The following is a 24,893-nucleotide window of genomic DNA, read 5'->3' on the forward strand; positions in this document are numbered from 1 at the left end:
AAACAATAGCTGTTTTCTTCTGCAACCCATTTCTGTCGATTTTGCTAACTTCTTATATCCAGTACAGTCAAGCTTCAAACCACCATGACTAAAGCTGGATGCTTTGGAGGTAGGGGTAGAGTGACGGCCAATTTGAGGGCCAGTTAGAATCTGCGCACCCATGCAGCGCCCCCAACTTTTAAGAGTTCTTGCCAGGGAGTTGTCTGTTAATGGAGAAGGAGACAGAGTAATGAAAACTTTCAACTAAGCAAGGGGCAGACTGCACCTGGAAGTGTTTGGACTCTTTGTCACCTTGGAGAGGTGTTTCCCCTCCGGTGAATTTGCCAAACAGGCAGCAGCTGCCGGAGGTTTCTCGTGGTACTTGGAGGCAGGTCTCAGAGGAAGAGGGAAGGAGGGAATGGAAAGTGAGCAGTCGGGCCTCACCTGGAATGGCCTGCCTTCAGACCCCAGGTGGTGCCTCTGCTGTGTCGTTGGGTGAGTGTCCCAGGGATTTGCATCCTAATGTCTTGGTAAGGATTCTTCAGCGATCTAGAGAGAGAAGGGAGAGGGAGCCAGCTCCTCTAACTACTGCACTGAACAGCTGGGCCTCCTACTGAGGCATTATTAGCATTTGAAAACCCCTCTGAAGGGGCTGAGAGCTTCCTGGGGTGGGTGCTGGGGCCTGAGTGCTGAGACCCATGGTGGCTCCACACAGAATGGGGCCGAGCATCCAGGGCATAAAGACCAGACCAGACTTGAGAATGAGCCCATTGTGGCTTTGTCCCAGGCTTGAAAACTGTGACCAAGGCTCTTTCATTGTTAAGAAAGACTGTTTCTTGGCCACAGCAGAGCTAGTAAGTCTGGTTCCGCCACCAGGCGGGGCTGGGGAGGAAAGACCCTGCCCCTGGGCTAGAAGGTTTTTAGCATCCTGCTCTCCAAACCTTTCTGTGGGTAGCTCTGCCTTCTCTACCTCTTCTCCCCTCTAACTCAGTCTTGATCACGCACACTCAGGATGGAGTGTATTGGTCCTAGAGCAGCACCTGGGTCTGTCTCCCTTTCCTGCCTTAGAGTCTCCCCTCCTAGCTGTCTAAATTAAGCCCCTTCCCAAATGAAGTCCACAAAGTACATTCTGTTCATTCTAATTTCATTTAAACAGTTTGCGTTTGCACAGCATTTATTTTTAAATCATTGTCAATTCTGGTTAATAAAAGGTCATGACTCCAAATCTTTCCAGCCTAAGTCCCTGCCAGGTTTGGGGTATTTATTTCTGCAGACCAGACGTCAGCTGGACAAGGGGCACTGGAGGGAACGGGCCCAGCTCTTTCTTAAACCAGGGGTGATGGTGCCACCTACTGGCACTTGCTGTTAACAACAGGCTCTGTGGCAGGTCTTGTTTTCTGGTAACGGGACTAGGACCTGGGTGGGAGTAGCTGCTGTCTTATATTCCAGTACGGGAATAATAACATGCAGCAGGGGAAAGAACACTGAGTAGGCACACTATTTCCTGCGTACAGATGAGGAAACAGACTTATAAATTGTGATTGGGCAAGTTGCCCAGGGTCACAACTAGCAAGGGGCAGAGGCAAATAGGAGCGGGGCCTTCCCACCTGCAAAGTTAACCAGTCTGCCAGAGTTTGCCAGAGCCAGCAGGAGATTTTAGGTGGTAACTGGACAAGACGTTCAATAACATGATTAGTGAGGACTCTCTTCCCCCTTCAGTTCTCTGATTCAATCCTGCTGGTTTTGTCAATTTGATACGACTCTTTAAACCTCTAACAGCTCTTTACACCGTGTTCATTTCAGTTTTTAACAAAGGTAGGGAGGCAACAGTATCAGTTATAAATTAATAACATTTTATTTTCATTGAATTATTTTGAAGTTATCAAATTATCTTCCACTTTACGATAATCGACACTAATTTTTTTATTTTCCTTATTTAGTATAGTGATATGAAGTTTCCTTTTAAAGTAAGTTTGTTTAGGTTAGGAAAAGTCAGTCAAGTTTAGGGGGAAAAATACACGTAGGTAATGATACGGGTGGCACATAGATATGTCAACAATCCTGAGGGGTGTTAGAGATGACTCAGAAGTTTGGGAAATGTTGCGCTGTGCCCACATCGCTGACTTGCCCCGTGACTTTGCTTTCCTCATTTGTAGAAAATGCAAATGTTGGACTAGGTGATCTTTCAGGTCATGTAGACTTATAAAATGCTGTGATGTCTGGGCATTATGTGTCATGTTTCTCCCAGGCCAAGTTGCCTTCCCTGAGGTGGTGGTCACAAGGAACCCAGGGCCTTGGGCTTGCTTCACCCACTTTGCCTTTCCCCCAGGATTCTTCCCTTTCACCTACTGCATCCTTTCTTTTTGTAAAACCTCATTATTGGGATATAATTCACATCCCATGTAATTCACAGTTGTGAAACCATCACCACAATGAGCCCTAGAACATTTTCATCACCCCCAAAAGCAACCCTATACCAGTCTTTCCCCATTCCTCCCTAACCATCCCAGCCGCAGGCACCCACTAATTTAGCCGTCTCCATAGATTTGCCTATTCTGGAGATTCCATATAAGTGGACTTTTGTGACTTCTGTGACTGGCTTCTTTCACTTAGCATGTTTTTAAGGTTCATGTTGTAGTATGTATCAGCACTTTATTCCTTTTTATTGCCAAATAATATTCCGTTGTGTGGATATACCACATTTTATTTATTCATTCATTAGTTGATGGACATTTGGGTTGTTTCCACCTTTAAGCTCTTATGAATAATGCTGCTGTGAACATTCATATACAAGTCTTTGTGTGGACATGTTTTCATTTCTCTTGGGTATGTACCTAGGAGTGGAATTGCTGGGTCATATGGTAACTCCATGTTTAACATTTTGTGGAATTGCCAAACTGTTTTCCAAAGCAGCCCCACTATTTTATATTCCTACCATCACTGCACAAGGATTCCAATTTTTCCGTATCCTCACCAACACTTGTTATTTTCTTGGAGGGGGGGGGTATTTTATTTTTTATTTTTATAATAGCCATCCTAATGGATGTAAAGTAGTGTCTCATTGTGGTTTTGATTTGCATTTCTTTTTGCTTTCTTGATGGTACTGTTTCCAGCACAACAGGTTTTAATTTTAGTGAAGTCCAATTTTTCTGTCTTTTGTTGCTTGTGCTTTTGGTGTTTGTCTAAAAACTATTGCCTAATCCAAGGTTAGAAGATGTACTCCTATGTTTCTTCTAAGAGTTTGATTGCTTTAACTATTACAGTTAGGCCTGTGATCCATTTTGAATTAATTTTTGCTTATGGTGTAAGGAAGGGATCCAACCTGATGCTTTTGTATGTGGCTATCCAGTTCTTCCAGCCTCATTTGCTGAAAAGACTGTTCTTTCGTATATTGAATAGTCTTTGCACTCTTGTCTAAAATTTATTGGCCATAAATGTGCGGGTTTATTTCTGGATTCTAAATTCTGTTACCTTGATCAAAAGTCTGTCCGTAAGCCAGTACCACACTGTTGATAACTGTAGCTTTGTAGTAAGTTTTGAAATCAGGAAATTAAGTCTTTCAACTTTCTTTGTCTTTTTCAATATTGTTTTGGCTATTCTGTGTCCTTTGCATTTTCATATGAATTTTAGAATCAGCTTATGAATTTCTGCAGAAAAGGCATGTGGCATTTTGATAGGGATTACAGTGAATCTGTAGATCAATTTGGAGAATATTGCCACCTTAACAATATTTAAGCCTTCCAATCCATGATCATTGGATGTCTTTCCATTTATGTAAGTCTTCTCTAATTTCTTTCAACAATGTTTATAGTCTTCAGAGTACAAGTTTTACATTTCTTTTGTTAAGTTTATCCCTAAGTATTGTATTCTTTTTCATTCTGTTATAAATGGAATTTTTTTTTTAAAGATTTTATTTTTTTCCTTTTTCTCCCCAAAGCCCCCCAGTACATAGTTGTATATTCTTCGTTGTGGGTCCTTCTAGTTGTGGCATGTGGGACGCTGCCTCAGCATGGTTTAATGAGCAGTGCCATGCCCAGGATTCAAACCCGAAGCACTGGGCCGCCTGCAGCCCACTCGGCCATGGGGCCAGCCCCACTGGAATTGTTTTCTTAATATAATTTTCAGATTGTTCGTTGCTAGTGTGTAGAAATACAACTGGTTTTTGTATATTGCTCTTGTACCCTGCAACCTTGCTGAACATGTTTATTCTGATAGTTTTTCAGTGGATTCCTTAGGGTTTCTATGCACAAAATCATGTCATCTGCAAATAGAGATAGTTTTATTTACTTTCCAGTCTATCTAGATTTGTATTTCTTTTTCTTGCCTAATTGCCCTGGTTAGAACCTCTAATACAATGTTGAATAGAAGTGGCGATAGTGGGTACCTCTCTCTTCTTCCTGATCTTAGGGGAAATTAATCCAGTTTTTTACCATTAAGTATGATGTTAGCTGTAGGTTTTTTGTAGATGCCCTTTAACTGGTTGAAGACTTTCCCATCTATTCCTAGTTTGAGTATTTTTGTCATAAAAGAGTACTGGATTTTGCCAAATGCTTTTTCTGTGTCTATTGAGATGATCCTGTTTGTTTTGTTGTTTTTTTTTTACCTTTATTCTATTGATGTGATATATTACATCGATTTTTTATGTTAAACCAACCTTACATTTCTGGGATAAATCCCACTTGGTCATAGTGTAAAACTCTTTTTATACGTTGCTGTGTTGGTTTGCTAGTATTTTGTTGAGGATTTTTGTGTCTGTATGAATAAGAGATATTGATCTATGGCTTTATTTTCTTGTAATGCCTTTGTCTGGTGTTTTTGGTATCAGGGTAATATTGGCTTCATAGAATGAATTGGGAAGTGGTACCTCTTCTTTTATTTTTGGGGAGAGTTTGTGAAGAACTGGTATTAATTCTTTTCTAAATGTGTGGTAAAATTTACCAGTGAAGCCATCTGGACCTGGACTTGTAGGGAGGGGGATTACTAATTCAGTCTTTTTACTCGTTGCATTGTTTCTTACATGTACATCATGCAAGTTGCTTATAGACACACATTCCTGTAAAAGAAGAGGAAATGTAGAGTGAGTGGGCCCAGCAGGAGTTAGGAAGTTTGGAGGTTTCTAGAAGGCTCTGCCTGGAGCCATGCCTTCTCTCTCCTTTATTATCCCCTGTCTCTTAGAGGAAGCAGTCTTCCTTCTCCATCCTGAATGAATACTTTTGAGGTTAGCCTGTTCTTGCATGGACAAGGTGGTTATAACTTCACCTGACAAAGGAAGGAGTTAGGAGTTAGTATTCAGACTGAGACAAGTGAGAGCAGAAGCGCTGTCAGACCTTCCTGGGAGCCTTCAGGCTGGTGTGTGTGTGTGTGTGTGTGTCTGTGTGTGTGTGTGTGTGTCTGTGTGTGTCTGTGTGTGTGTGTGTCTGTGTGTGTGTGTGTCTGGTGTGTGTGTGTGTGTCTGGTGTGTGTGTGTGTGTGTCTGTGTGTGTCTGTGTGTGTTTGTGTCTGGTGTGTGTGTGTGTGTGTGTGTCTGTGTGTGTGTGTCTGTGTGTGTTTGTGTCTGGTGTGTGTCTGTGTGTGTGTCTGGTGTGTGTGTGTGTGTGTCTGTGTGTGTGTGTCTGTGTGTGTGTGTGTCTGTGTGTGTTCATTCATGTTCTACCTTGCCATAAATATTGATCAAAAGGAAAGGGACTTCAGCTATTGAGATTCCTACATCATAAGTGATAGACCACGGTGAACTACCATACAGCCATTTAAAGAATGAGGTAGCTTTCTCTCTGCTGATATGAAATGATCTCCAAGATATGTAATTAAGTGAAATGTACCAAAGAGTGTGCTGCCATTTGTATTAGAAGGAAGAAAATGGAGAGGACCCATAGATGCATGTAGGCTGGTAAATGCAGAGTACCCGTGGAAGGGTACCCAAGATCAGAGCCAGGGGTGGTGGGAGACTTCATACCACATGGGTATTTTTTCCCTTGTGGTTATGCTACCTTAAATACATTTTTTTAAAGTAATAGGCTTGTGTGAAGTGCAGTGGTGAGGCTATGAGGTGGCTGTGTGTACACATTCCTCTTGGGCAGCCTGGGAATAACATCTGTGTCCTCGTGGAGACAGCCACCCCTCCAGACTGTCCATGTCTGCTGAGGCATGTGAGGCATGATCCAGACCTCCATTTACTTGAATCCTTCAGCGTTCCTCAGAAATCCCTGAATTCATCTACCTGTGGGAAACTGGTGACAGTTCTCAAAGGCCCTCCAGGGTTTGCGGTTCCCTTTCGAACACTGTTTCAGCAGCACTGAAATCCTGGTATGTGTTTCCAAGGTGAAGGGCTTTCACTGCCCTCCAGCCTTCCTGAGGACTTCTGACCAGGTGGCCGATCAGTAAAGCACTTTATTCTTTCTTAGCAGACCTGATCATGGCTGCCTGCCCCCCGCAAATAATGGAAGGTGCTACAGAAGTGAAGGTGCCAGAAGTCTCTGGCCTTGCAAGCCAAGTGAGCATCCATGCTAGCAGCCTGTCCCTTTCTACTGAAGACTGGCAGAATTGACCATCAGGAAAACATTTGTTTCTGGGGACATATCCACATTCTTTACTTCCATTCAAGTGAAGGCTTCCCCTCCTTCACAGGGGCTACCTTGGAAGGCTGGGGAGCCTCTCAGCCTGGGCTTCTCAGATCCCAGGTCGGGTTCCGGGCCTAGATGCAGGGCCTCAAACACTGGGGGTCCTCATGTCTCTCCCACAGAGAACACCTTCTGCAGCGGGGACCACGTGTCTTGGCACAGCCCTTTGGATAACAGTGAGTCAAGAATTCAGCACATGCTGCTGACAGAGGACCCACAGATGCAACCCGTGCAGACACCCTTTGGAGTAGTTACCTTCCTCCAGGTGAGGCACAGGTTGGACATGAGCTCGAGCCTTCCCTGTGGGAGAAGTCCTGGGAGATAGGAGGCTTGGGTGGGGGGAGTGAAGGGAACAGGAGATTTCCTTTGGTCTTCTTCCATTTTTCCTTCCTTCTGATGGTTTGTCAGGTAAATTCAGATGGTCTGATATGACCTGCTGAGATGGGAGAAGAGGGGGCCATTCGAGTGGGAGAGAATGGCTGTAGCTGAGGAGGGTAACAGGGAGGATATTTCTGCGAACTAGTGAAGGCCGGGACAGCCACAGGCACAGGAGCTCCCCGCAGGAGGGCAGCTTTGGGCTGGACTTGCCCTTACCCAGGAGGGGTGCACGTCTCCCCTGGCTGCACTTGGGCTTACTCTGGTCATGATGGGGTCTGTGCAGGTTCAGTCCTTTCCCTTGAGATTTACTCAAAGGCTCAGCCCCTGATAAGGAAGGGAGCTTCTCTGCAAGCTGCTGGGGCCCTTTGATCATCGTTCTGAGCTTGAAGGGTCTCAAAATCTCCTGTTTACATTCCCCATGGTTCTAGACTGGACAGGAACATCTCCTTGGACTTCCCCTGCTTCTAGACACAGGGGCTGGGCCCCCACCCTGAGTTGGCAGGGCGCTGATTTTCTCCTCTGCAGTCTAGAGCTAGACTGTGTCACCCAGGGACTCACCCCATCACAGCAGGGCAAGGGTCAGTCCTCAGTGCCTCAACTGTGGATCCATCCATCTCCGTGCTAGGCAGCTATTTGCTCCTAAGGGAACCATCCCGTTTTGGACACACCAGCCTTTGAGCATAGATCCTGCCTGTGGTCCTTCCACTTGAGTGATACTGAGAGAGCCTGGGTGGCTGATCTTCTGGATGGGTGGGAGGAATGGCCATTAATGCACAATGGCATCTTCTCCCTGGGTCTCAGATTGTTGGCGTCTGCACTGAGGAGCTCCATGCAGCTCAGCAGTGGAACGGGCAAGGCATCCTGGAGCTTCTGCGGACAGTACCCGTGTGAGTACACCCCTGCCCTACGAGCTCCCCAGGCCTGGGGGTGGGAGTCCCCCCTTCCGCTCACATGTGGGATCCCCCTTACACTGTTGTTCAGGTGCTGTTTTTCTCACATCAGAGCTTCCTGACAGCTCTCCCTGGTGGTCCCTGACCACTAACCACTCCCTTGTGTTCTGGGCCTGGGGCAGCAAATGGCAGGCTGTACGCTCAGCCCTCAGCCCCAGACCCTCAGTTACCATCCTGTCCCCTTTCCTTGTCCACAGCGCTGGCGGCCCCTGGCTGATAACTGACATGCGGAGGGGAGAGACCATATTTGAGATCGATCCACACCTGCAAGTATGTCTTGAGTGAGGAATACCTTTTTAGCACACTGTGCCTAGGCCTCTTCCACATAACACTGGCTTTCATCCTGGGAAAACGGAGGAGCTTATTCGTGAGTGAGTAGAAATATGGCATAATTTGGAACTTGTCCCCTGAATTCTGCAGAGTGCATAAGGGAGCAGAGGTTTCAGGCCAGGAAAGCTTGTCTCAGACACATGTATTTTTGCATTTAAAAAGGATTAATTTTATTGTATGCAAATTGTACATCAATAAACCTGACTTAAAAAAATTAGATCACCAACAATGAAAGAAAAGCAGGATAGTGGATATTGCTTGCCCAGTATTCATCTTCCCACATTCCCCTTCGTAAAAGAACACAGACTTTCTTTCAGGGCGCCACCCCACTGCCGCCACTACCCTGTAACAGACAGCAGAATAGGTGATTCTGAGCCCGCAGCCAGGCTGCAGGGAGTAGCGCTGATTGGTCTAATGATCCCATCCCGCTTTAGATACACTTTTTCATCTTGGGCAGGCAGACACCGGGCTCCTCCCCTGGGTGGGTTGACATTCTTGATGTGTAAAAGGAAGTCTTTTTTACACACAGGCCTGCAGTTGCTCACGCACTGTGAGCCGCCTATACAGGATTTCAGTGTCATCTTTGGTTTTTTAGAAGAAGCACTCTTTTTCCATGCAGGTGAATTTTGAAAGCCACATAGAGCCTAACTTTTTTTCTTGGAGCTGCTTCATGAAGCAGGAACAGCAGACAGCTAATAATGTGCCTGGCACGTGTCTGCCTCCTTCTACCTTCCCCCTTCCAGTTGCAGGTCATTGCCATCTCTGAACCTCTTATGCCTCTGTAGAAATCTGGTAGGCTTGAGGCAGCTGCCAGGAGTTATATGTCCTTTAGGAGGAATGAGAAGTGGCTGGGGCGAGCTAGCGGGCGGACATGGAGCCAGCAGTCCTTGGGTTCTTGACTGCAGACCTGTGAGTTCTTGAGCAGAAAGCCTACTCGTTCACAGATGATGCTCCTCTATTTTCCTAGTGCCTTTAACACTGAAGTTTTCAAATTGCTGCCAGGATCCTCTGTTACCTCTACTTTAACTTGGTTTCCTTGTAGCTTCTGCTTATGCAAGAACCAGGAATCATGAAGGCTATGTTTCCATAAGCTCTTGTTCTGCAACCACACTGGGATCCAGCATGGGGCCCTGTGGGCTGTGGTTCGGCCCCTGTTGTAAGTGCCAAGTACTAAGAAAGAACCTGATCGTTTGAGCTGGTGGGGTAAGCAGCACGCCGAGAACAGTTTTTCTCCCGCATCGTCAGGCTTCCCTGAGACCAGCCAGCAGAACCCAGAGCACCAAGTGGTCTTTTAAAAGCAAGCAAGGGGACCTTGGTGAGAAAGTCAAACTTTCTTTCCTGGTGGCTCTGTGCATCAAGTGGGAACTCCTCCGTGCTCACTTGTGCCTTGCTGGGGCCTGCTTGCAGGGTGTTCATTTTAGAGCAGGCTCCTGTTCCTTTGCTCCCAGCTCTACCACTAGCCGGCTGTGTGCCTAAACAAATCCCTCAACTTCTCTGGGTCTTAACTGTTTCTTTTTCACTTATAAAGTAAGTGGGCTGAACTAGTTGAGCCAAGAGTGTCCTTAGCTCTTTGCGTAGATGAGGGGCCTCAGGGCAGCAGTGGAGAGGGAGAAGCTCAGACTCTATCCCCAGCAAACCAGGGCCCACATGCTCCTGCCTAGAGCACAGAGAGCTGCCCCCTGTCATCAGCCTCTCCCTGACTGTTCAGAACCCCCTGCTTTGCCCAGGCTGATGGTAGCACTAGAAAGGAAGGGAGTGTGATTGATGGGAAGGAGGCATCAGGACAAGGCCACCTGCTGTTGGGTCTCAAGAAATAAGGACCTGATGTAAGCTTAACCTGTGCTTCCCCGGGGAAGCTCCCTAGCCTAGCAGCAGGCCGGTTTGGACCTGTGGCACTGTGGGGAGAAAGTCAGGCAGACAGGGAAGTGTACACTCCTATTGAGGTGCTCACTGGGAGCTTTATTTGGCCCACATGGCTGTTTATGAGCAAGGTTGCAAGAGCCTTCCAGATGACCTTTCATCCAAAGCCCAACATCACAGAACTAAGTTTTACCAGAGGTCCCAGGGATGTTTGGGTACAACTGCTCCTTGAGGCCATTTGGAGAGTGTTTGGACTCAGCAGTGCCAAGGCCTGCATGAAGGCAGCGCCTCTGGTCAGGTCTGCAGATGGTCACTGCCCTCGAGGCCATTTCAGTTTAAGAAATGGAAAAGAAACTCCATCCAAAGTCCTTTGCCAAACAAGTTAGCTGTGCAGCTAGTGGAAGGCCTGCCCTTCTGCTCTCTGGTGGCCCTTCGCTGCGTGACCACACCCTCTGCTGTTAGACGAGGGAACTGCAGGTGTGTAGTCAGAAGTTGGGCTGAGTCCTGGCTTCTCCGGCCTGTGGCAGGCTTCCAACCTGGCCTCTGTAGCATTGACTGGGGGGTTCTACTGGATGATCAGTGAAGAGAGGAAGTACTGTGACTTTCCACAGAGAAGTAGTTCCCAGCTCTGCCACATCAGCTCCATGGGCCAGCTTAGGGGAGGTGGGAGGAGGGGGCTGAGTCAGGGCTCTGAAACAAGTGTGAAGGTCATTTTACTGGAAGGTTGATGCTGGAGGAGAAGCTTCCCTTGGGATTTTCCTTCTTCTCAGCTTCCCCTAATTCCTGGTTCCCTTGGAGGAGTCCAGGGGCAGCAGAGACTGCCATGCATTAGTAGCCAGGGAGAGTAAGATCAGAGATCCTGGTCTTCTAGTACCTGTCCCATGCGCAGCACTAACAAGGGCTCAGTAAATGCTGGAAAGGTGGCTGTGACCTTGGGCTACCAGTTCGCTGAAGGAACTCTGGCTCTTTGGTTCTTTCCAAGCAGGAGAGAGTTGACAAAGGCATCGAGATGGATGGGTCCAATCTGAGTGGTGTCAGTGCCAAGTGCGCCTGGGATGACCTGAGCCGGCCCCCTGAGGATGACGAGGACAGCCGGAGCATCTGCATTGGCACACAGCCCCGGCGGCTCTCTGGCAAAGGTAGGAGACGTCCCCCTTCCCTTTCCCTAGGCCTGGTTTTCGGGCTCTCTAGGATGGGTCACTAACAAAAAACAGCCCATTCAATAGTTTATTTCCTGGCAGGATTTAAACAGCAAGTGGAGTCTCCCAGTATTGGGTGAAATTAAGGGAGCTCTATTGAGCCATTTCTCCTTTGTTTCCTGTGTGTGTTTCAAATGCACCACCAGCAGTGACATTGTGTTTTAGATTTGCCCCTTGCAATCTGAGGCTGTGGAGGTGAGTGGAAGCCATAGAACAGTTGCAGGAAAAGGCCATAGTCCACCCAAGTGCAAGAGAACAAGCCCCGGCCGCCCACAGAATTGATGCAGGGCCTGAAAGCCATGCCAGACCCGAGGGTCACTCTGGCCTCAGGCCTTCCCAGGCCTTAGATGAGACAGGCTTGAGTGTGAGGGCAATTTGCAAACCTCCCCACCCCACTGTCCTGCAGATACAGTGTAAGGGGCCATGGGCAGGGCACCCTTACCCTCTGCATTCTGGGTGTGGCCTCGGGGAAGGAGGATGTGGCTCTCCTTTTGGAAGCTTACTATGCTTACCATGCTGGTCTTAGCCAAAGAAACTGTTGTGGTTTTTAACAAAGGGCATCACTAAGTCCAATAGAAACACATCCATTTACAAATACATATATTTACAGTTTCTTTTTTACTTCCTTTCTTTATTTCTCCACTTTTCTCATTTTTTGAAGAATAAGATACCTCCAGTCCTGAATAAAATACCTCACACGTGATAGCATTTATAAAGGTTTTTTCTTTCCATAAAGAGCAACTTAAAACCCTGCTGCAAACATCTGACTCTTCTTTCCTTCCCGCTTGTTCTAATGGTGTGCCAAGCCCATGGGGGTTGTGAGAGAAAGTGTACAGTTAGTAGATTCATTTAGTTGCTTTTGACAGAAGAGGTAATTTAAGGAGGGATTCCTAGTTTTGTCCAAAATTTTAACTATTATTGGCTATTTTTTAAAAGTTATAAAAGTAGGGGCCGGCCCGGTGGCACAGTGGTTAAGTTCGCACATTCTGCTTCGGTGGCCCGGGGTTCACCAATTCGGATCCCGGGTGCAGACATGGCACTGCTTGGCATGCCATGCTGTGGTAAGCATCCCACATATAAAGTAGAGGAAGATGGGCATGGATGTTAGCTCAGGGCCATTCTTCCTCAGCAGAAAGAGGAGGATTGGCAGCAGACATTAGCTCAGGGCTAATCTTCCTCAAAAAAAAGTAAAAAATTATAAAAGTAATCCATGTCACTATAACAAGTCAAACAGTTAGAAAAGTTAGTAATCCCCTCCATCGCTACTCTAAGCCTACCCATTGAGCAACCCCCATTAGTTTGCTTTTTTGTGTGTGTTTGTAGTTTACAGAAGTAAATCTTAGACCAAAAACCTCAATATAGGGGACCAGACTAGTATTCTTCACCCCAAAGACCAGCAAAGCACCTTGCAAAGAAATAATCCCTCCAAGGAACTGCTCTCTCACCTCCTGGCCCTTGGCAGACCCATGGAGAGGCAGGGTTTCCTGGGATAGGACCAAGGTGAGGAGATGACCTCAGCATTCCTCTGACACAGCCCAAGGGGAAGAGTTGACAGGGCCAGATACCAGCTGATCACCTAGAACCGAGAAACTTGTGTAAAAGGTGCCTGCCCATTCCTGGCAGGACATTTGCAGCCCCTAATGGTGTCCATTTCAGCGGACAGATCTTTGGGTGGTCTTGGGCAGTAGCAAAGGCCTTGTCGGTCGCCGTCTGGAGATATGTTAAGGGTAAATCTAGGGGCTGTGATGCAGGAAGGGAAAGGACAGTGGAGAAGAGCCCGGTCTTGGAGGGTGCCCTTCTGAAGCCTGGAGGCCACGCTTTGTGTTATATAAGAATGGCACTCTTCAGATCAGAAATTGCTTGAGAGCACAGTGTCTCATCTGCCCTGTGTCCTCACGCTGTGTTCACTCAGATCTCACGGCTGATGCCTCGAGTGGGCTCAGGACCAGCCTTCATGGGGTTCTTTCCCTAGCACATCTGCAGAGCCGGGTTCCAAGGGCACTGTTGGGGGATGCTGGGAGCCCAGAGGGCCATCAGGCAACTTAGTGGTGTCGTTGCAGACACGGAGCAGATCCGGGAGACCCTGAGGAGAGGACTTGAGATCAACAGCAAACCCGTCCTTCCGCCAATCAACCCTCAGCGGCAAAACGGCCTCACCCACGACCGGGCCCCGTAAGTTCCCCGCCCACAGAGGGGTTAGTACAGCTTCCTGACAGCAGTGTCCTGGGGCTGGGACAAGGGGGCAGTTTTATTCTGAAGGGCTTGTCCCTGTGGCTTGCATGAGAGAAAACAAGGTCCATAGTCCTTGCTGGATGGGCCCAGGGTCTCTGGAGCACACAGATCTGTGGGTCAGAGGAAAGGGCCTCAGAGGGGACCCAGCAGACCAGGAATATAAACATCAGTAAATATTTACATGGGCTGTGTGAGCAGACGGGAGGCCAAGTTGGGGCAAAATCTGACTTGGGGCCTCCCAGCCTTGTGGGAGCCCATTGTGCTGAGCACAGTTCCCCTCCTTATCTCAGCCTCGGCCAGAGTTGCCCTTCCTTCCTTCCTGGAGCCTGGTCTCCGGCTGATAGCTGCAACCCCAGGGGCCTCCCTGTCTGGCCAGCTTCATATTGGACGCCTGCTGCTGAGGCCCTTCTTCCTGCCTCCCTTCCATGGGGGCCCAGGGAAGGGAAGGGAAGTCCTTTGCAGGCCTCTGCTGCCTGTCCGGGGGCCCCTCTAGCCCTTGGGAGAGACTGTGGCCACCCCAGAGGTCAGATCCGCTTCCTGCTGACCTCTCTTCCTCTGGTAGAGGACAAACGATGGGCAGGGCTGGAGCTGGGCACCCCCTCTGCCCTTAGTCCCAGGGCAGCTCTAGGGAATAGCTGCTGGCAGGGGATGCCTGGGAGCTGGCAGCCCAGAGCAGGAACCTTGCCTGCCAGGGAGGAAGTTGCTGTGCCCTGGGCTAAAAGGGAGGGAGACCACTCCTTCAAGACCAGGGTGATCCATCGTTCTTCTAGGAAGTCTTTATTACATACTCACTATGGGGCAAGCTCAGGGCCCGGAGAGCCATCTGGGGTGTAGGCTCTTTTGGGGATGCATGAGCTAAAACAATGGATTAATTAATTAATTGGCATGAGTCTGGCTGTAGGTCCAATTTGATGGAAATAGCTACTTCTTTGAATTATAGCTCCACTTGCTCCTCCATGATCTTCAGAAGTGGTAGTGATTTAATGCACTCCAGAAAAGACAAGACAGCATGATCTGGAGAGTTAGGGAAGGCTTCTTGGAGGAGGAAGAACATGAGCTGGACCTTAAAGGCACCCTAGAATTTTAACAAGCAAGGGAAGGAGCTGACAGGGATGAAACAGGGGCAACCTGGCTGGTTAAAGTTGAGGCTGCAACCTGGGAGCAGATTGTGGAGTAGAGAGAGTTGTTCTGGCCGCCCAGGATGGCTCCCTAGAGAATCTGCCATCAGAAGCCATGAGAGTTGAGCTCTTTAGCAATAGCCTAGAGAAACCTCCACTGCCATCTTGAGCAGCTTCCAACTCAGCCAGTGGGTTTCTCTGCCCAGCTGCCTTAAAGTAGATGGCTTACGGCACATGATCTTGCCGTGGCAGCAGCAGATGGCCAGGCTGGGGCATCTGAGAACTCTCCACCTGTGAGTCTATGCCCTGTCCCAGGGCTACACTCCTTCCTGTGCCCTGAGCTTGGCTTCTCCCTCTGGGTCCCATTGGTACTGGTGGGAGGCTGGGAGGTGCTTGAGGACTTAAAGGCTCAAGCAGGTTGCCCTGTAACTTCTAGACAGTTTCAGTCCAGATGGTCCTCCCACCTCTGGAAGGTGCAGGTTTCTGGGCAGAAGAGCCAGGGCTCCTGCAGAGACACCCCACTTTCCCCTCTTGTATATCTGGGACAGGCCTGAGATCTCACCCCCTGTCTTAGGCATACTTCCAGCTGATGCATCTCCCAGACATTGTAAGGGGGCACAAGGCTCTGGGTTCCTGGATGCCCACATACAGCCCAAATTCAGCCTACCCTCTGACTGGGCAGCAGGGCATCAGAGCTGGTCCGCTGGCTATCTGTGGTCACAAGGCAGAAGCTGCAGCCTCTACCCTTTGGCCTGAGTTGGCTGAGCTACAGAGAGGTAGGTGGGAATACATCAGAGCTGCCAGCCCTCTGGGGTCATCTCCCTTCCCTGCAGGTCAAGTACCCCGTCAGGTCTCCAAGGTGCCAGAATCTGCAGTCTGTGGGGAATCAGAACATTTCCTCTGAAGTTCTCAGTGCTGGTCACCAATTGGTTGAGAAATGGCTCCTCCTCCTTTGCCAAGAACATTGTCCAACACACCCCTCAAGACTCCAGCTCCCTGTTATACCTCAAGATCGATGGTGATGGACTCAGTTCAGATTAGCAAGCACAATTGTAATATCTGTGCTGCCCACTCTGGGACCTGACCCCGTTTCAGATAAACTGCATGGATTGCCACTAAGAAAGCTGACCGAAAATGTGCTGGCATCAGTGTTTGCTCTCTCCCTATGAGGGAGCATCCAGCGTGGGCCTAATTGTGTCTTCGTGTCTGATTTTCCTTTAGTCAGGCTTTCTGGGCTGGGCGCTCTGAAGCGTGGGTCTTCATGGGTCTGAATGTGGTCTGAGGAGGCCTCAGAGATAGGCCAGAGGTTCAGAAGAGCGGGTGGAACCTGGACATTAGAGCTGGGCTCTGTCTACTTGGCGGAGTCAGGCACTTGATCTTTTCATACCTCAGTAGCAACTAACACTTAGATGGTGCTTAGCGTATGCCAGGAAATGTTCCAGGTGCTTTATTCTGTATTAATTTAATTCATCCTCATCGTCACTTTATGAAGTAGATAATCTTATTATCCCCCTTTTATAGATGAGGAAACTGAGGTACAGAGAGGCTAGTAAGTAACTTGGCCAAGGTTAGAAGAGGGTAGAGCTTAGGGCAGTCCATCAGCTATTAACACTGTGTGGTCTTCTCACTCCATTCTCAGAAACTCCATGAGAGACACATGAGACTGTGTGTCTGAAATAGTAAGAACCCTCTTTGATGGGCCTCATCTAACCAGTCAGAGCATGAATAGAGATCTCTCACATGACCCCGAGGACAAGGGTAGAGCCCCGTGTTAGAAGCTCACTGTGCGCATTTAACTCTAGGGAGGACCTGCTGTCAGCCTCGGTGCTTCCAAATCCCAGAGATAACAGGCTGTGTCATAATTGGCTCATTTATACCAGAATTACTTTTTGACACAAAGCCTTGTTTTCCTCATGTTCAGAAACAAAACCAACAGTGTCTCCAGCCCCTCCAACTCCTCAGGGCTAGGGGAGTTCTTTCTTTCTTTCTTGAGGCCTTACTTCCTGCTTCCCAGAAAGGCAGGCCCCTGTGGGTAACCTGCTCCTCTCCCATTCCCCCTTGCCGGCCCTCCTCCCACCGCCTTCCGGGAAGGAGAGTCCTTGGCCCTCTTTGGGGCTTCTTCCAGCGTTTCACAACCATTGCATTCCAGCCGTGAAATTTGTATCTGGCTTTTCCCAAGATGATCAGTTGAGAAAAGCCTCCTTCGGCTTGCTGGCGCCTCCCTTCCCACGGCCCGCCCGGGTGAGTTTGGGAAGCAATCCCTTTGTGCCACTGAGGGGAGCCTGGCTTACGGACTGCGGCTGCCAACATTTGTAAGGGGGGCGGTTCACTGGGCGTCCTCTCTGTCTGAGGTTGCCTGGTTAGACATGGACTGTTCGACAGAGTCTGGCCTTTGCTCCAGCCTCTCCACAGTGACTTGGAGGACATGCGTGGTCAGGTGCATCACATGGGGAGGTTCGCATGTCTGTAAACTGTTGCTCTGATGCTGGGAACCTGCATCAGTGCACCAGGACCTCCTCCTCCCTCTGCCAGTGACTCACTGACTGAGCTTGGGGGACCTTTGAGGAGCTCTCTGGGTCGCATACCCTCCCCAAGAAGAGCAGGGGTCATGCATGTGTGTACACATGTCTTGGTGGAAAAGGTTCCTGACTGTGGGAGAAGCACTTTGGAGTTGAGGCACCTTTAAAAAGCAAACTAACCATCATTGCTGAGCCAAGTTTCTCGGTATTCTGGAATTGCAACAGCAGCTTTTAAGACTTTTTTTTTTTCTTTTTGCCTTAATTTTCTGGAGAATTAAGGTTTTGTAGCATCAATTCTCCTATTGTAACATTCTCAGCTGCACCCACCCCCCAATCCACACACAAGTACACACATGTATTTTCCACTTTTATGAGTGTCTCTGTTCTCATCTTTTTGGCCTTTTGGTTGCAGTGACTTTACTGCCTCCCATCTTGAATAGTTTGTGACCTGGCCAGGGAGTCATCCTTTAGAGAAAATTGTGTTTTGTTTTGCTCAGCTTATGAGGTCCATGAACATTAATTAGAAGAAGAAAATATCTAGTTTGCATCCAGTGAATTGAGTGAAGGAAGGTGAGTTTCTGTCTGGGAAAACAGCTGGGCTGTTGCTATGGCCACTTGCCCACAGGATAGTCTTGGGTAACCCTGCTTTAAGGGGTCTGGCGCATCAGGGCAGCTGCCAGCCCGGAGCCTGCGTCTGTCACATTGGCTTCCCTCACCACGCCCACGCTGGGGAAGTAGGGTTGTTTTCACGGGAGAGAAACAGCCCTGCTTTCAGGGCCCCAGCCAGGCCCCGAAAGGCTGATGGGATGAAGGGCCCAGGCCTCTGTGATCCATGTATGTCTTGCTAAGTGCCTGCCTTTATGTGCCTTTCTCAGAAATACACGTTTTTGAAGGGGAGGAACAAGGGGCCCCACAGCAAGGCCAGCACGGGTGAATTTCTATTTAAACTCCCTTCTCTGCTCCACTTCCCCAAAGAGATGAAGCCGTGACCACTGTTAACACCCCAGCCTCAGAGTTCATGGCTAACATGTTGGATTCTCAGTCCAAACGGCATCCCCCTTCCTTGAGTTGCACAATCAGGAACATTTTTATCACCCATCAGTGTCACCCAACACTTCAGCAGTGAGTCACTTCTCCAGAGAAGGGAAAAGGAAGGCTCAAAGGTGAGAGCTGGAGAGAGGAAATGACTCAGTGTCTCAGAAATCGGAAAGCCAAGGGCCCTGGCCAGAACAGGCTCATTCAGGAAAGCAGGGGTCCTAACCTCCCACCCAAGTCGGAGCGCAGGTCTGGGGATGGAGGGCCCTGGTACCCAGAGGAGTTAATAGTTGATTAAGGAATCCACTAACCTTAATGCAAGTTTTAGTCACCCTCTCTTCTTCGGCCACACTCTGACCCACTGTTCCAGTATCACATTCCATCCTTGGGATGTTCATAATGAAAAGATTGCATTATATCGTTTGGTTGTTGCTGTTTACTGATAACCTTTGAGACCTTTTACCTCTCGTATCTTCCCCGTGAGAGAATTTGTCAAAGTGACCAGGTGGTACAGCCTTGTGCTTAACAGTAGCTGTGGAGCCGAGCAAGTGAGGCACCCCCACCATGCCCACACCCTGTTCCAGTCCTGCCCTGAGGGGAGACCTGCAAGTGGTTCTTTCTCTGGAAAGTTCAGAGCTTTCGTCAGCAATCTGAAAGCAAAAGGAATAATCTCCCAGGCTAGAAGCAGAAGCCAGAGGTTGGGCTGGGCTCAGCAGGCCAAACCCACTTCACATCTGAATAGTTGCCAACCCTGATGCCCTGGTTCCTGCTCCCGGGCGTCCCCAAGGAGAAGGCCCCAAGTCATGTGGCCAGTGCAGACGTCACCACTGTCACAGGACTGGAATTGTGGCTAAAAGGAGTCTCGGTGGTTCGGCTCCTCTCCTTTCCATGCCTGCTGCCATTGATAGAATATGACCAGTACCCTTGGGCTAAAATGGAAAAATTAAGACTTTTAAATTTGAAGAGACCAAGGTGGAGAGGCAACCTGGGTAAGGTTCTGTTAGTCTCTAAAGCATGGGCAGGGTGAACAGGGGCATGCACAGCACTAGAAATCTGGGATCTGTCTTGACACTGGAAGGAGAAGTTGTTTTCAGATACTTAAAAAGTCACCTTATCCAGTGGGAAGCGTAAATATAGAATGTGTTATATAGTCAGTGGTAAAGAGAAGAAATAAATGGAAAAATGTAATCAATTCCTGGATTACCAAATGTGTGCCTGTGGTATTCCATAAACTGCCCCTCAGTGCTCCAGATACAGGAAGAGTCCTGGGCTGGACGGGTTCCTGAGGCCGAGCAGGCAGTTTTTATTGAGTATCACCATGTGCCAGGCCCTGTGTTGTGGGCTGCTGTTGTCCCCATTTTACAAATTAGAACGTGGAGGCTTAGGTAAGATTATGTAACTTATCTAGGGTCAATATGCTGGAATAACTGTCCAGGCCAAGATTTGAACCTTGGGTTGTTTGACTCCAGATCTGGGCCTCTTCACCACTGGGTACTGCCTGTAAAAGAAGATAAACATGGAGGAAGTGCCTGCCAATTCACAGGAAAAAATAACTGGAAAGAGGGCCTTGGAAGTCTGCATACTAGTGCACAGGGTGAAGTTGGTATTTTAGTTTGCCTGGAAACCCAGAAGGGCGGCAGGTCAGAGGGGACCATTCGGCTGAGAGAGGCATACTAAAAAATAAAGTGAAATCTGCTAGAGGATATGCTCCATCAAAATGAGTGAGAAAGACATATGGGGTACAGGAAATGGGTTCCAACATGAGAAAGAAGCAAGAGGAATCATCAGGGTTAGAGGGACAAGTGATCCCATGAAGACAGCTGTGCAGCAAGAACAGAAGGCACCAATTCAGACTGGAGTAGTTTGGGAGGATCCTCTGAAGAAATGTCTTTAAGAAGATAAAATTGATAAATACTTGATGTATTTGAACCTCTTAGGAGAATCTGTATACCGTTGGTAGTTACTTTAGGATTGAGTTAGTGATAGACACATAGAAAACCAAGACAGTTACTAAATCGAATGAAATAGAAAGTTACACCAGAAAATAGAAAGTTACCCCAGAAGGGAAAAGTAGTCCTGGTATACCACATGGCTCAGTTGTAAATAGCATTGGTATAGCCTAATAATGTAAACACTTAATACTGATCCAAACAAACTTGTGACACGGTTACCCTCGGAAGATGGGAAGGTGGTAGTGTGGGATGGAAGGGAGCTGAAAGCTCGTCTTCTGTAGTGGGAAGTGAGTAGGTAAAGCTGAAAAGGGAATACCAGGAAGTAGAAATAAAGTATATTAGAAATAGTGAGGAAAATACCAAGAGAGTCAGCTAACAGAGATGAAAGTGGTTGTCTCTGAGGAGGAGGGAGTGGGAAGACTGCTGGCTACTGTAATGAGCCTTCTAGAACTATTTGACTCTTTAAACTTTAAAAAGGAAAAGTGAAAAAAAAAAAAGGTCAACCAAGTATATTGGAGGAGCTGTTACAGCTTACCCTGCCCAGTAAAAAGAAAGGATGACACATTTCCAGGTAAAAAGCACAAAACTGGCACCAAGGCAAGCTCTGGTCAATACAGAGGAACTTCAGCTTCCCGGCATCATGCTAAGGGCTGGAGATGAACAGTGTATGACTGTCCAGCAGGCCTCCTGAGCTCGTCTGTCTTGGGGTGAAGGAAATGATGAGGGGCACTCGGCTGTGCACCATATTCTGACCAGCAAGGACGTTAATGGAGTAGGAGTGACACGGCCTTGGAAGAAAGCAGCTTGGTTACAGCAGAGTTCAAGAGGGAAAACCTTGAGCCCTGTCAGAGCAGTGCCTGGCCAGTGGTCCCCAGAGGGGAGGGTCCCCACACAGCCTTTTAGGGGGTTTTGTTGGATAGTAAGTGAAAAGAGGTTCGTTTGGCTAAGATTGGAAGATACTGGCTTACACAAAATGAAACTGGTTTGTTTGCTCTCTGAGTCCTCCTGAGTCTTCAAAATGCCAACATTTTGTGAATCTCTAATCTGAGATATGCATATTACTGCATCCAGCCCTTTCCACATCTGCTTTTCTAGAAGCTTCTTTTAAATGAAAATTCCATCAAATACCCTTTGAGAAGCCCTGCCCTGGCTTCTAGGAAGCAGTTCTTTTAAAGAGTTCAGGGGAAAAATAGATGTCCTCATGGCCTCGAAACCCCAGAAGGAAGGACCACTCAAAGGGATGGGAGGTTCCTGAAAAGAAATATTGTGGTTATGTTTTAGCTAGCATCAGGAAGATCTGGGGGTTTTGTCTCAGCTCTTTATTTGCTCATTGTGTGACTTTGGGCTAGTTATTTAAGTCCCTTAGTTTCCGTTTCTTCATCTGTAAAATGGGAAAAATAATATCTATTTATAGCATCGTCATGGAAATGAAAGGAAGCAAATTATATAAAGGGTTTAGCATAGGACCTGACAGCATAATCTGCACTCAATAAAACGTACCTCTTAATATTATTATTGTGAATAGTCTCCTGAAAATTAAAAGGAGGTATAATACCTCCAGGGACCAGTATAGATATATAGAGAATCCTTTATATAACTCAGATTTTTTTTGAAGAATTTGAACAAAAGCTGGAAGGAGAAGTATATTGTACCAACACAGACTTTGAGGAACAGGATCAAGACAAGTTGAAACTCAAGAAGAACTTAGTCTTGCAAAAAAGTGCTATGACCAGCAAAAAGGACTTTATTTTTTATACTTCTGTTTGCGACAAGAAGAAGAAAACCTAGGCCTAATTGTTTGGACAGAGTAACGTTAATCAGTGGCAGAGAGAAAGTGCAATTTACTCGAGTTCTGTTATGCTTCCATCTCAAAAAGAATGGTTATCAGACTAGGAAGGGTCACATAGGCATTGATAAGAGGATTGAGGCCATGATTTCACATCTCCTGGGGCACATGTATTGTTCCCCAGAATACCAGGCAAATCAGCAGATGAGATTCATGAAGCTGGTGTCAAAAATCTTTGAGAGATGGGGGAGAGGTGTTGCCAGACTGAAAGCACTCAAAAGTTTCAAGATGCAAAAAGCATCTTGGGGGGCTGGCCCCATGGCCGAATGGTTCAAGTTCCACAAGCTCTGCTTCAGTGGCCCGGGTTTGTGGGTTTGGATGCCGGGTGCAGACCTACTCCACTCGTCAGCCATGCTGTGGAGGCCTCCCACATACGAAAAATAGAGGAGGATTGGCAAAGATGTTAGCTCAGGGCTAATCTTCCTCACACACGCAAAAAAAAACACAAAAAACTTACACTCTCAGGCCTGGCCCGGGGGCACAGCGGTTAAGTTTGCACGTTCCCCTTCAGCGGCCTGGGGTTCGCCGGTTCAAATCCTGGGTGCAGACATGGCACTGCTTGGCATACCATGCTGTGATAGGTGTCCCACATATAAAGTAGAGGAAGATGGGCATGGATGTTAGCTCAGGGTCAGTCTTCCTCAGCAAAAAGAGGAGGATTGGCAGCAGATGTGAGCTCAGGGCTAATCTTCCTCAAAAAAAAAACAAAACAACTTTGTATACTAGTGAGCCTTGTGTCAACTCTCAGGAAAAATTCTGGACTAGATTATTCAGCAAGTAGGCTGTGAACACTCTAAGGGAAAACCATGAGCCCTGAGAGTCAGCACAGATTCACAGTCAGGCCTGCCAGACCATCCTCACTGCCTTTTAAGAAACAGTTACCTATTTTTACCTGGTAGACAAAGGAAGTGCTGTAGACCTTACATAGGTGGGGTTTAGCAACACATTTGGAGAATGTTTTCTGAGATCATTGTTGGCAAGACAGAGAAATGTCCACAGAGCACCCAGGAGGGTGAGGGGCTTGGTGATGGGATAGTTGGGTTGATTTATAATTGGTTGGATGAGCATACCCAAAGAGTAATGATGTCAGTCTGTCAGCCTGTCTGCCTGGCCCTGTCCCCTTCACTGTTTAATCAAAGCCTGGGATGAGAGCATCAGTGGCGGGTTTATCAGTTTGTCAGTGATGTGAAGTCAGGAGGGAATGCTGACATGATGGATGCCAGAGTCAAGTTTCAGAAATATCCAGACTGCTTGAAACACTAGCCAGATAATGCAGAGTTCTACTCTGAGCTCCAAATTATCCATGGTACAGGCAAGATGGAAGAGAAGAGGTCTCAGCTCAGCCCATGAGAGAAAGCCTGAAGGAAATTTTGTTGACAGAGGGAGTGCGGTATGAGTTGCTAGTGTGATGAGGTTACAAAGAATAGACAATTTTATGACAGTTCTAATAGAAATAAAGTATCCCAAACAAGAAAGTTAATAGTCCTTCTGTGATCTGCCCTGGTTAGACCACATACTGTATTTATTTCCGCACACGACACTTTATGACACTCTGGCTTTGACAAGCTAGAGTGAATCTAAGGGAGACTGACTTGAATGGATGGAAGACTGCAGAACCTTGTCTTAAGAATATAGTTGAAAGTTGGGGCCACAAATACTGGAGAAGAGAAACTTGACGGGCAGTGAGAGCAGCCTCAGGGACTTGAAAGGCTGTCTTGGAGGATGAATTAAATGACTTCTGGGCGACTTGAGGACCAGTAGAGGAGAATTGCAGGAAGGCTGATTGTGCTCCGTAGAAGGAAGACAGCCCTGCCAGTGCCTCTCTCAGGAGAACAAAGGCCTCAAGGGTTTTTGTTGGCTTGTAGTCAGGCCTTCCCAGAGCACCAGCAGTTGACCAGGGCCCACAATGTCTGCTCAGGGAGTCAGGAGCCCTTTCAAGCGCCTTCTCAGAAGTCCCCTCTCCTAAGCTCAGGGGCAGGGACCTTTGCTCGGAAGGGGAACTGACTTGGCCAGAGGCAGTTGGACTCTGGGCCCAGGGTAAAAGCAAATAAGTCTCTGTTAAGCTATCAATATTCTTGCAGGAGAATCAGATAGACTTCTAGAGGCAGCCAGCTGACATCCTGTTAATGCATTCCAGATATATTTTGCGTACCTACTGCATCCCAGGCACTGTTACGTGCTTCACGTGAGTCATCTCATTTAATCCTTATGACGAAAGGGTATTGTTATTTATTCCCATCAACAGGATAGTGAAGCTTAGAGAGAAGCTAAGTCATTTGCCCAAGGTCATAGGGACTCACACTCAGAACATATGCTGTTAGCCATTCTGCCTGCTGGAGCAATAGCTCATCCTTCATCCCCTGGTCCCGTACCCCTAACAGTCCCTAGTGGGTGCGGGCCGTGCCTCCCTGGGAGCCCTTCTCCCTTCCAAACCCCCAAAGCTCGACCTTCCCCTCCACTGGGAACTCAGGGAGAAAACAGCCCGGCTGAAAAATTAGGCCACTCTGGCGAGCACACTACTTACTTTTTTATGACTAAGATTAAGCTGACAACCATGCAAAACATTGCAAACCTGTGTCGGCTGCAGATTTAATACCTCACCCAGCCCACACAAATAATTCATGCTTCTGCATCGATGTCCAGAAAAAACAAATCAGCAAAAAGCTGGGCTCCTGGTGTGTGTGGAGCAGCCGCGTTTCCATTGAAGCAGCGTGCCGGAAATACCCAGGCTCCAGGACTGCAGATCTAGCATTTTGCAATTTTTTTTCTCTTAAAAGATTAAAGTACGTTTTCAAATGATTGAAGGTTGGTGGGAGGTGTAAATGTGGGCACTTGTCACATTAATTCTTCAGATGATTAAGTTCTTTTCCATTTCTTT

General features: G+C 47.7%; 1 protein-coding gene across 2 annotated transcripts in view; it reads left to right on the top strand.

The window, feature by feature from the left end:
• Window positions 1–24,893, top strand: part of SUFU (SUFU negative regulator of hedgehog signaling) — a 108,222-nt gene that overhangs the window by 64,359 nt on the left and 18,970 nt on the right. Inside the window, exons 4-8 of one of the 2 annotated variants that reach the window (XM_046653750.1) lie at window positions 6,719–6,861; window positions 7,776–7,861; window positions 8,122–8,194; window positions 11,097–11,253; window positions 13,374–13,485. In XM_046653750.1, the coding sequence (XP_046509706.1) occupies window positions 6,719–6,861; window positions 7,776–7,861; window positions 8,122–8,194; window positions 11,097–11,253; window positions 13,374–13,485 (571 nt within the window). The remainder of the gene's footprint in view (window positions 1–6,718; window positions 6,862–7,775; window positions 7,862–8,121; window positions 8,195–11,096; window positions 11,254–13,373; window positions 13,486–24,893) is intronic. The other variant, XM_046653751.1, reaches the window with a different exon arrangement.

Source organism: Equus quagga, chromosome 2 (genome assembly GCF_021613505.1).
Source record: "Equus quagga isolate Etosha38 chromosome 2, UCLA_HA_Equagga_1.0, whole genome shotgun sequence".
NCBI classification, from domain to species: Eukaryota; Metazoa; Chordata; class Mammalia; order Perissodactyla; family Equidae; genus Equus; species Equus quagga.